Source organism: Euprymna scolopes, chromosome 27 (genome assembly GCF_053919585.1).
Source record: "Euprymna scolopes isolate OS-2025 chromosome 27, ASM5391958v1, whole genome shotgun sequence".
NCBI lineage: Eukaryota > Metazoa > Mollusca > Cephalopoda > Sepiida > Sepiolidae > Euprymna > Euprymna scolopes.
The window spans coordinates 93,500,219-93,512,490 of record NC_136508.1 but is presented as its reverse complement, the minus strand read 5'-3'; the positions used below and the strand labels follow the sequence as shown (position 1 = coordinate 93,512,490).

The window sequence follows — 12,272 nt, the reverse complement described above, 5'->3', positions numbered from 1 at the left end:
GCCACTATTCGCCCATGTATGGAGTATTGCTGTCATATTTGGGCCGGTGCATCGGCTACTAGTCTCTCTCTCCTTGACAGGGTTCAAAAGAGAGTCGCAAATCTGATAGGCCCTAAACTGGCATCAAAACTTCAGCCTCTGTCCCATCGTCGAAACGTTGCATCCCTCTGCCTGTTCTACAAGTATTATAATGGTGAATGCTCTGAAGAACTGCAAGCACTTGTGCCCCCACGACGTGAACACCCTCGACAGACCCGACAAGCTGCAAAATCCCACCCCCACACTGTAGAGATCCCTAGATGTAAAAGATCGTTCTACTCCAGTAGTTTCTTCCCCAGAACTGCTAGACTTTGGAATTCCATTCCAGGTCACTGCTTCCCCAACTGTACTGACATGCATAAGTTCAAGTGCAACGTGAACCAACATCTCGCTGCCCTAATCCCTACATAGTGCCCCAGTAGATGTTTCCCCTGATAGTAGCCCCCTACACCAAAGTGGCAATGTGCCTTGTTTGGGGTGAAAATATAATAAAAAAAAAAAAAAAAAAAAAAAAAGTTTTTTTTAAAAAAGTCAACCATATAGGAGTCTATTCGTGACCAGACACATACACACACAGACGTTCAGCTTTATATTATAGATATAATATATATTTCAATATTGTGTAGAATAATCTTCATTTTTATATATATATATATATATATATATATATATATATATATATATATAATGAAAATTATTCTACACAATATTGAAATATATTGCAAATTAACATCTTTATATAGCCTATATTAAACATCATAGTAGGGTCTTTAGTTCTCTCATGCTGCAAGAACTGTGACACCAACATCGGAAAGTGGGATTGAAAAGCTAACTCCCTCGAGGAGGGGCATTTTGATCTACATGAAGTGCCTTAGCAGCCACGTCGGCATTCCCTGATAAGGGCGCTTCAGGCGATTAGCAATAAACTAACCCCTTCTCGAAGAAAGAAAGCAAAGCCTGGAAGGGTGGGCCTCCTAGAATTGCACAGAACTAGCATTACATCGTAATCAATAACTCATTGCAGAAATGGTCTATTCTCTGCTGAATGACGTATCTAAACCAGATTACCGAAGCGAAGCGAAGCGGCCCAAAATTAAATGGGTGATATTTTATATCTGAACACCGGTCGAAATTTCTGATTTCAAATTCGGAGGCGATAACAGTGCGAGAATTTTTTTTACTTAATCCGTTTGCTTTAATGTAATTACCGGAGATTGTTATTTCAAAAGTGCTCAAATTTATTTAATTCAGCAAGTTTTCTCAATATCTCAAGATTCTTTTAATGCAGGGTATTTTTTAAATGAGGGTAACGTTTTTGAGAAAACACCGTGAAATCGTAGGGGTTACTTCCCCTGTGAATGTACAAAATTGTCAACAACCTCCGTTCTTCATAATATACCGAATCTTTCCTTCTTTACATTCATTTGGTAAGAAAATCATATTTAGTCTTTCTCCACCAGCAGATTCGTAAAAATCTATTATAACGGAACAAGCGCGCACTGTTTCCTTAATCTTTTTCACCCAACACAACTATTTGTTAGATTTTCTTTCGTATTGCCACTGCAGATTTAAGGTTAGTATTGAGCAATTTAATGGCTGATTCGGGTTTGTATTACTGTACACATAAATTCGAAAAAGTTGTCAAAAAACAAATATATAACAAATAAATGTTATCAAAGGCAAGATAAGTTACTTTTCTACCTAACTGGATATGTTTTCAGTGTTTTAATTTAATGTAACGTGTTTATTTAGCTTGAAAAACATACTGTGTTTACCGATAAAAAGGCATCCGACTCTCCCTTTAACACGGTAAGTTTGGGAAAAAGTGCTATAAATATAAAACTAGACAAAATACTGTTAGAAATTCGCTCAATATATGTTACCGTGGCATAACTTGACATATATTCGGTGGGTTTTTAAAAGTATATTGTCTAGTTTATTATTTATAACACCTTTTCCTGAACTTACCGTGTTAAAAAGAAAGTCGGGCGCCATTTTGAATTTTCCAATACATCGGTAAACACTGTATGTTTTTCGAGGTGAATAAACATGTTACATTGAATAAAAACACGAAAAATATATCCAGTTTGGAAGAAAAGTAACTTATCTTACCTTTGATAACATTTATTTGTTTTTTGTCAACTTTTTCGAATCCGTAGGGCAGGGCGGCGCATGGTTTTCAACGCCAGTTAATCATAATTTTTTTAACTTTCGATTACTTTTTTTATTGTATTTGAAAGATTATAGTTTCAAGTTAATTTCTCAAAGAAAGTGTGTGAAATAAAAAATGCATGGAATAATTTTATCTCAAATCTGAAAAACCCTAGATTTCACGTAAAAATTCACTATGGCAAAGACCGTGTTTACATTTTTCTGGTAACAAAAATATAAGTTTTCTGAAATTATTTCCAAGTTAAGTATGAAGCTAAAGTCGGTACTGGTAGCGGTTTTAGTTCCATGCCGAACACCATTAAAAAAAAAACTGAGTTCTCCCTCTCCCTACGCATGCGCTAAGAACATGTTTTAGTTGCCAATGCCATAGTAACTAAACGATCATGAATTTTTATCGACTTTTTTTTAATAAGTTTTACTGTTTATGAATATTGAAATAAATGAAATTACTACACATTTATTTGTAATAATTGTATCGACTTTTTTTTTTATTTTAATAGCATTTTCTTTTTTAATGGCGACGTTTTACTATGATAGAAATGATGATAGAATAATAAATTTACTTACGTTGGTTTATTTAATCAATGTTTATTGTTTCGCACCATTCATTCACTTTTATCGACTTTTTCTATTTTTCTATTTTTTTTATATTAATAAATGTTTAGTAATTTTTAAAAGTCGATAAAATTATAATTAATAAATGTGTAGTAATTTCATTTATTTCCATATTCATAAACAGTATCGACTTTTTCTTTTCTTTTTTTAAACAGCATTTTCTTTTTATGACGACGTTTTACTGTTTATGAATATTAAAAGAAAAAATATTTTCTCACTTTTATCGGCTTTTTGTTTTTTTAATAGCATTTTCTTTTTAAATGACGACGTTTTACTGTTTGTCTCACTTTTATCGACTTTTTCTTTACATTTAAAAAAAATGTAAATATAAAATAAAAAAATATTACTAATAAATGTGTAGTAATTTCATTTATTTCAATATTCATAAACAGTAAAACTTATAAAAAAAAAAGTCGATAAAAATTCATGATCGTTTAGTTACTATGGCAACTAAAACATGTTCTTGCGCATGCGTAGGGAGAGAGAGAACTCGGGGGGGGGGGTATGGTGTTCGGCATGGAACTAAAACCGCTACCAGTACCTTAAAGTCTTAAGATAATGAATTAATACAATAAATGTACTTAACTTTTGCTAAAAAAAAAAAAGTAATAATTATTCAAAAATGTGACACTTGTAGCGTATGTATGTGGTCAGATGCCTTTCCGGGGATAAGGCAGGTTTCAACAATAATTCACAGGAGAACAGTTTATGTCAGAGACGAGACGTCGAAGTGTAGTGAGTTGTTAGACGAACTCGACTCTTCATATGAAGAGGGTATTTAAGGTAAACAAGGAGGTCACGTGATGTGACGTAGGAACGAGACTTATTTATCGTATCAGAAAAAACTCTGGCGGCAAAATTCAAATATGGGTAAATGTTACCTTACGCCACAACAGAACACCGACCACTCTAATTTGTTTTTGTTTTAGGGGTATTCGAGGTCGCTGACAACGAATCTGATAATCAAACCCGCCGCAAATTTACCGTTTGCATGGTATGAACCCCTAGACCTTGGGACTATTTTGTGCCATTTCACCGCCTTCAGTAGTGTTTTTCTTACATGATACGTTCGCGTGCGAACGAGCGTAGTAGGGTGTCTTGTCATATCGCGTAGGAATCTTTAAGCGGGCATTTAAAGTAAAAAAAAAAAAAAAAAAAAAATGGTTATTTTTTATTTATTTTTTTTTTTTGTCTTACATAGTTTTAATGCTTTGAAATTGATCTAAAAAATTTTCACGAAAACCAAAACATAAACCACCAAACATATTTTTATGTTTTTTCGTTCTTTTTAGGGGGGGGGGTATTCCATTAACAGGTGCTTCTGCAGTTTAATTAACCGTTTTCCGTAAGTAATGTGCCGACATTTACCATTTCACAAAAATTCTGTTTTTTTTTTTGTTTTTGTTTTTTTACATAGGCATCACCCACCACATTATCAAGGCCCAGAGGCCACTCAAGGATAAGGGTTAAAGAGTGTACAGTAGAAATTGGACAATATAATAATCATTAGTAATGAAAATTTGGTAAATTTGATAACTTATATGGAACGGCTCATCAAGAACTTATTTACGTTAGACTTGAAGACAACCATATTGTAGTCAGCCAGAAAGCAGGAAAACGGAAGACAATTCCACAGGCGTGCAGTTCTAAGAAAGAAGCTTTGTTCATGGAATCTACGTTTAGGTTTAGGCACATTTACATTGGGAGGGGGTGCTGGGGCGCGCGCGACCCCCCCCCCTAAAAAGAACGAAAAACATAAAAATGTTTGATGCTGCAAACCGCCCGTGAAAACTTTATTTTTTGATAAATTAAAAAACCATTACATGAGTACCATAATTTGGCGCAAAATGAGTACCCATTTTGTGGCCACCATTATTTAATACACATTTTGCTTTTTTATATCTTAGACTTACGAGGGTACACGGCGTTACCCGGGTGTGTGTAGGTGGTATAGTAAGGAATCCCGGGGGGGGGGGGTGAAACGAGAGTAGGAGAGAAGTGTTAAAAAAAAAAGTGGTAATAAGCAAGCAGACTCAAAACTGTAATGCGAAGGAGAAAAAATGTAACGTCTTAAGTCGATGCCTCCATAGAAAAAAACAGAAGTTGCGAACGTTGGAATTAAAGCTAGTCAATCAAAAGGAGATGAGACTTGTGAAAATGTCGACGAAAAAAGCGATTCCTCCTTGTAGAAAACTGCCCAGTTGAAGGCGAAAGAATTAATGTTTTTGGCCAATTTTTCGATATTTGTCGTCCGAAAGATCGAGGTTTAAAACGATACCAGTTTTGTCATGTTCTGACTTTTTGTGCGCCATACAAACCCACACACATATTTTGCCCTTTATATATAGATTAGTGTTTTCTTTCGAAATTATGGCTGAAAAACACGACCCTCACCTCACAACAAAATCCAAAATTTGCTCCATAATCTCTTTAGGGATGCACATAGATTCGGAAACACTTCCATTGTCTTCCTTGGTTAATATTACATATGATATTTTTTAACAGATGATCAACCAAATTATTCCCCCTCTCCTTATGTTAATAACTTATTTATTACTAGTGAGGAGTGGATCATAGAAATGCTTAAATATATTTTAATTGATGCAGATTTTGTATTTATTGTTACAGAACAAATTCTCTAATTTAATAATTTAAAAATAAATGACCTGGGTACCATCAGCTAGAATTGTAAACAAAACATTTAGCACTCCAACCATGTTTCCTACCGTTTTAGCTATCGACAAATAGATTGAAAAGATTTAAAATTAAAACACTTCAAGTTATGAATGAATTTGCGCATGCACAAAAGTAACAGAAATATGTCGGCAAGTTGAAATGAATATTTTGCATTTCAACTTGCCGACATATTTCTGTACGCATTATTCATTAATCCAAACAAAAATTTTACTCATTATAAACCGTCCTTGGTGAATGATTACTATTTCCTGTTAATTTCAGTGTTATATGACCAGTACTTTAAGAGTTCATCAGTTAAATATTTTCTCTCACGCGTGCGCACACACACACATACACACGCACACATCTGTTTTTATTTTTATAGCTTACTAGCCTGCGTGCCCAGCTGTTTGGAGGTGTGCGGTGAGCAAAAAAAAAAAAAAAAAAAAACGGTAGTAGGTAGGTAGGCTCGAATCCGTACTGCGAAGGAGGAAAAGAATGTAAAAAAAAAAAAGTGAGACATCTTTGCTGTTGCATCCATCGCCAATCCGGAAGTGGCAAAGGCTTAAATTAAGGCTAGTCAATCGAAAAGAGAGGATGACTTTTGAAAATATCGTCGAAAAAAAGTGACCCTCTCCTTGTAGAAAAGTGCCCATTTGAGGGTGAAGGAATTAATGTTTGGGGCTAATTTTTCAATATTTGTTGTCCAAAGGGTTGAGCTTCAAAACGATACTGATCTCTGTTGAAAGTTTTAGGCAGACATACATACATTTAAACAGACGGGTGAGATTTATATTAGATTATAGATAACCATTTCTAAAGCCATTCTTGACATGTGAAAAAGGGAATGCCAATTTAGGTAAGATTTACCTCCCCTGTTTTAGCTAAATATTAAGTACAGGCTATCGTTACTCATGCAAAACTCTACTTGGCCTTTTGGCCAAGATCAAAGTGTAGTATCTATCCTTCAGATGCATTTCTTCCATTTCTCGTTCTCTTTCAGTGGAGGAGAAATCCTTCATGACTGAGACAATTTTTATTTTTGTACTTTTTCTCCATGTGGAGGCATTGTAAATAGGTACTCATGCAAAATAGGAGTAGAATTCATTTTTACTTTTAATTCAATAACTTCTACAGAGTGGAATGATAAATTTGTTGCCCTAAAGAAAACAACACTACAGCTATATTTTTAAACTTTTATTGTAAAAATCGATTCAAGTAATTTGATTATGTAGTAGAGCTGACATCTTTCAGTCATTCAAGTTAAATTGTCAGCAGTAATTTAAATACATGTTCAGTTTTAAGCTACTAACGAATCATGAAAACTATATAAAAGCATGTTGGACAAGTAAAAACAAAAGAAAACAAGAATCAGTGCATATAAAAATATGCCTTTTATTAAGTAAAATTAGATTATTAATAGTTTGGTTGTTTTGTTTGACAGCATATCAACCCCTTTCAGGTCATGTGATGTCGAATCCAGTAATTTTGGAAAAAGATTTTACGCTTCAAGTTCTTTATATCTCTAAATATTTATTCATCGAGTTTGGTTTGGTTGTTTTGTTTTACAGCATATCAACCCTTTTCGGGTTATTCAATGCCGAATCCAGTAATTATATTGTATTGAAAGTCGGACTTAATCAAAATTTAACACGTTGAATATTTATTTTTTAGATTTTTTATTCATTCTTTTTATTTTTTCAGCATTTCTGAGCAAAGATGAAGCCACCGACACGGAAGAAAACAGCATCCCGCTCAAAAGATTTACCAATCGAAGAATATTCACGATGGAATCTTGGCGAACGGAAACAACTTTTAAAAGCACTTGAAAAGTTAGTTATAATTATTTAATTTTTTCCTTAATAAGTCCCCACTTATCAAGGCCAGAAGTCATTTGAGGATAAGGGTTAAAGAGATGCATGGATTATTGAATTGAATGATACAGTTGATTGATAATTGAATACAGTTGAATGATGAAGAATATTGTGAGAGGATTGAAAATGATGAATGAATGGACAAAATCGGATTGCTTAAAAGAACAGTTTATGACCAGTACAGAGTAGAATGATAAATTTGTCACTCTAAAGAAAACAACACTACAGTTATATTTTAAAACTTTTATTGAAAAAATCAATTCTGATTATGTAGTAGAGCTGACATTTGTACAATGTAGTCACTTTCAGCCTCAATCACTGCCTCAATACGGGTCCAGAACTGAGGACATGTCTTCTCATAAGCGCCAGCGGGTTGCTCAGCAGATGGCGGCAATCAAGCTGGCTTTGGTATTATGGGAGGTCATGTTGGTAATGTTCTCGACATATGATCAAATGAAGTAGTCCAGTGGGTTCAGGTCGGTCGGATAAGGGTGGGGTGAGCGGTAAGGGAATGGTACAAAATTATAGCACTTCTTTTCAAGCCAAGTTTGAGTCTCTTAGGGCATGAGCTGGCGCTGTCCTGCTGCCACACTCAGGGTCTGCCAGCAGTAACCTGATTGCACCAGAGGATCACCACACTCTTCAGTTCATCCAGGTACACTTTGGTGTTGACTTTCAATCCGACTTCAAAGATGTGAGGTGGCATGATGTGGCCTTCACTTGAAGCTACACCATAACCGTAGCTGGAAACTTTTGTTTTCATCACTCTGGGTATGTCCCTGTTATTCATGGCAATCTAATGATGCATTTTAAGAGTGCTGACAATGATCCTGTGGTCATAACTTGAATCAGGAGAGAGCATGAGTTGTATGGCGGTGCATCTCTGATCTCGCTCGTTGAACATTTGTGTCACTTTTGAACATAATAGAAGGCTCCTATCGCTCTTGGGATTTGTACACAACTGCTCAACTAGTAGATAGTCTGCAAGAAAAAAAGAAAACCAGTTTTCATCAAACGGAAATGGAATTCAACAATTCTATCATTCATCCTATATTTGTTGATATTGCCTTTGGTAGCTGATGAAAGAAGTGTCTATACTTTACACATAAAAACTGAAACAAGTTCTCAATTCAAAATGCGACCGACTCAGATATTTGATTGACAAACAAAGTCCTCAACGCAGCCAATTGTAATAGGCAGAGCCTATCCCTCTGATGTAAATGACATAAAATCGATTATACCATGCATAACGCCTATGGTAACTGTAATGAAAGCAGACATAATGCATTCGGTGGAAGAATGATGTAAGCGCCAAAAAGTTTAAATTTTGTCGCAAAACACATAAAATCTTATCTCTACAATTATATATATATATATATATATATATATATATATGTGTGTGTGTGTCTGTGTGTGCATATATATATATATGTACTATAATAATTATCAAATACTTATAGACACTAGTGTTTCATCCTTTCGGGAATCTTCAGTGCAGAGTGTCACGATTAACACCAGTTGATAGATTCGAACCTGGCGACAGAAGCCATCTCTGGCTTCATTAGCAAGGACCATATCTATTTGGCTACTGTTAACTGCGAGAAATGTTGTTGAATTTTAAACATTTATTTTATTAAATGTTGTTAATGTCAGTCATATATATATATATATATATATATATATATATAATGTGTGTGTGATTGTAAATTTGTTCCCTATAGACTCCACAATGACTGGGCTTATTTTTACAAAATTTCACACATGTACTTTATGTATCTGCTAATGTTCTTAGATAGGGTTTGTATCTGAATAAATATCAATAATTTATGATTGAAAAATAAACGATGAAAAAAGGAACAGTCAATTTCAATCAAAGTCAACACCTTATGCAGCCTAACATCACAAGTGTGTTTGAGATGTTTTATTACCACACAAGCAGAAATGCCCAGCATATAAAATCAACAGTAAACGCTTTGATATGACAGGGGCATGTTTGAAATGAATGTCTTTGTTTAAAGCACAATTGAACCATGATACTTGACGTTTTCACTTGAAACTTAAATTCAAGCCATTATCATTGCAACAGTTAAAAATACCAGTCATATAAAATTAACAGTAGGTTCTTTGATATGACAGGGGCACCTTTGAAATAAATGTTTCTGTTTAGAGCAGAATTGAAACATGATACTTGATTTTTGTATTTTAAACTTTAATTCATGCAATTATATATAAAAAATAATTTTATAAAATCAACAGTAGGTTCTCTACAGTGCAATGTAAACTATAATATGTTTTGGACTCCTCCCAGCGCACCACGATGGGTCCCCAACTACAGTAGGTAATCAATCAATTTGATTTAAAAACTTGCAATTTCACTGGTTTTGATGACAATAAAAAATATGAGTGTGAAACAGTCTATTGATCATCATTCAATCCCGAGCAATGTCAGGTCTCCCTGTTAGTCAGATCTAAGCCTGTATTTTCCACTCACGTTATACATCTATCGTATCAGTCTCGTATCATTTCTCTTCATGCAATGCATGTCCTCAACACTTACTAGTAAAATTTCACTTCCATATATCAAACACATTTCTGATAGACTTTTTCAAGCCATGGGTAAAATATTGGCTTGTGTTCAACTTATTGTCTTTTTATCCAAAGCATTTTTTTTGTACATGGTGAGCTCCCCTTCCTCAAAAAATATGTTCATAAAAGTAAGAAAGGTTCGTGTTGAAATGACTAAAAGGATGATGATTAGGTAATTAAAGGATGATGCACACAAATGAGTGGCTGTTAGATGATAAACACGTCAATTTTGAAATTCATGTCACATTGTAGAGCTAAGCCAGAAAGAGACCACATCGAGATCTAAATTCGAAAGTTCATTCTCTTGTAGCACAGTATAATTCAGGGGAGATAACTTGACTATGGTTCAAAGGAAATAAGTCTGAATATGCTGATCTGACACTTTTCTTGGCCTTTTGGTTAGGAGCATAGTGTAGTATCTGTTCAGATACTACACTTCAATATATGGCCAAGTTACGTTGACACAAGGATCCCGTTAGATCACCGAAGTTAAGTAACGTTGACCCCTGGTCAGTACTAAAATGGGTGACCATTTGGGAATTCCAGGTGCTGCATGTGCTCTCCGCTTATCTCGGCATTGTTTCCAGGAGTGATGTTGTTGGAGATTGCACAACCTTTGCCTCACAATTACATGTGCAGCTACCCTTACGGGGGTTATCAATTGTCTTTCGAGATTGAATGGAGGCATCTATCATCAGTCGACTACACTTCATCTTTTCTGTTATCAGTCAGTGAAAAACAAATCTTTTTGGCCTAATGTAAATTTTTATTTTTGTCTCAGTTCAAAGTACTCCATTTGAGAAACTGGATTTTCCCCACATTAAAAAAAAACACCATGTTTCTAGCTCCACCTTTATGGGGAGGTAAGTAAATATCGGCACTTTTTTCATATTAAGTGATTTGTTTTGAAAAAGTTTTTAAAATTTGAATTTTTTTTTTTTTTTTTTTTTTTTTTTTTTGCTTTTCTTAGATACTCAGTAAACCAAGTTTCAGAAATTGCCAAGATGGTAGAAACAAAGTCCGAGGTTGAGGTAAGTTCCAAACAAAATGTCTTTTGGATTGGTTTTCATTTTCCTCAAAATTTTATAATCTGGAACTTCATGTTGAATATCTGAGTCAAGTTTATCAGAAATCTCACCTGGCAGGAGTAAAACATACTTGACACAGACATGCACTTGATTGGAAGAAACAAAACCCGAGTTGATTATTAGAAATCCCTTAACAAAACTTCTCTTCGACTACAACACAATGAACATTGACAAATTTCAATTACAACTCTCAACTGCCAAAAATTCAACCGTCTGTCTTTCTCAATCCAGCAAACACATGGATGATAAAACGGTTTGGATAATCACAGATTTCCATGGGGGTTTCTGTTAAAATAGTCATATTTTCAAAACGAAAGCACTTTAATCCTCCAAAAACCACTAATTTGTTCAGATATTAATATACTTTCAAATAAATTAATATATAATAATGTGCATTATATATTTTTAGAGTTTTAAGCAAATAGGGTGATAAAAATGGGAACTTTGTAAAACAACGTTTTCGGTAAGGTTTTGTAAAGACCTCCCCCCCCTTTGTAAATGCTCGTACCGTGTTTTTATTAAGAATTTTCTCATGAAATTTGAAAACTAATCAGAAGAGATGTCACTTTTAATAGTTTAGGGTGCCCGAAATACTTTTGACTACTCGTTTTTTGTTGTTGAAAAAAAAAAAAAAAAAAGACTTCAACATATTATTGAAAATTTAAAAAAAAAAAATTTTTTTGGAACACCCACTGTTCAGTAAATCAATCTTTTTACTGTTTTTATCCATTAAAAATATTGTATGTTGTTTTCTCTTGTGGTAACTAGCAATTTAAAATGATAATATCTAGAAAAAAATCCTTTCTATATGAGTTTGGATGGCAAACTATCTATAGCAGCAGTAATACTGTTACTAAAACCATGGCTGTTAACAGACTGTTTTTTTTTTGTTAATTTTTATTCTAGAACAAATTTTGAAAAAATTGAAAAAATAAATAAATGTTCTTACATGTTTAGTGAGAGCTATTTTGTTATCAGAATATGTTTAATTAAGAGCCAAGTACGTCCAGCGATGGAGTACTGTTGCCACATTTGGGTAGAAGCTGCTAGAAGCAGCTTATCCTGCCTTGACAGAGTTCAAAATAGACTTTGTAGCCTAGTGGGGAATGTCCCTTTCTCTTCCCTGCAACCTCTTTCCCACAGAAGAGATGTTGTGAGCCTGTCTGCTTTATCGTTATTTTAAAAAAAAAAAAAAGCAGTTAAGAAAGTAGCCCTTATTCTT

The 12,272-nt window shown here is 34.2% G+C and overlaps 1 protein-coding gene across 4 annotated transcripts in view; it reads left to right on the top strand.

Annotated features, from left to right (window-relative positions):
* The window catches only part of LOC145249001 (uncharacterized), a 57,235-nt gene that overhangs the window by 21,960 nt on the left and 23,003 nt on the right, over positions 1-12,272 (top strand). For 2 of the 4 annotated variants that reach the window (XM_080110854.1, XM_080110855.1), the window contains exons 2-3: positions 7,207-7,334; positions 10,933-10,993. In XM_080110854.1, coding sequence (XP_079966980.1) covers positions 7,222-7,334; positions 10,933-10,993 — 174 coding nt within the window. In that variant the 5' untranslated portion in view covers positions 7,207-7,221. Of the gene's footprint in view, positions 1-1,182; positions 1,613-7,206; positions 7,335-10,932; positions 10,994-12,272 lie in introns of those variants that run through there. The other 2 variants (XM_080110852.1, XM_080110853.1) reach the window with 2 other exon arrangements.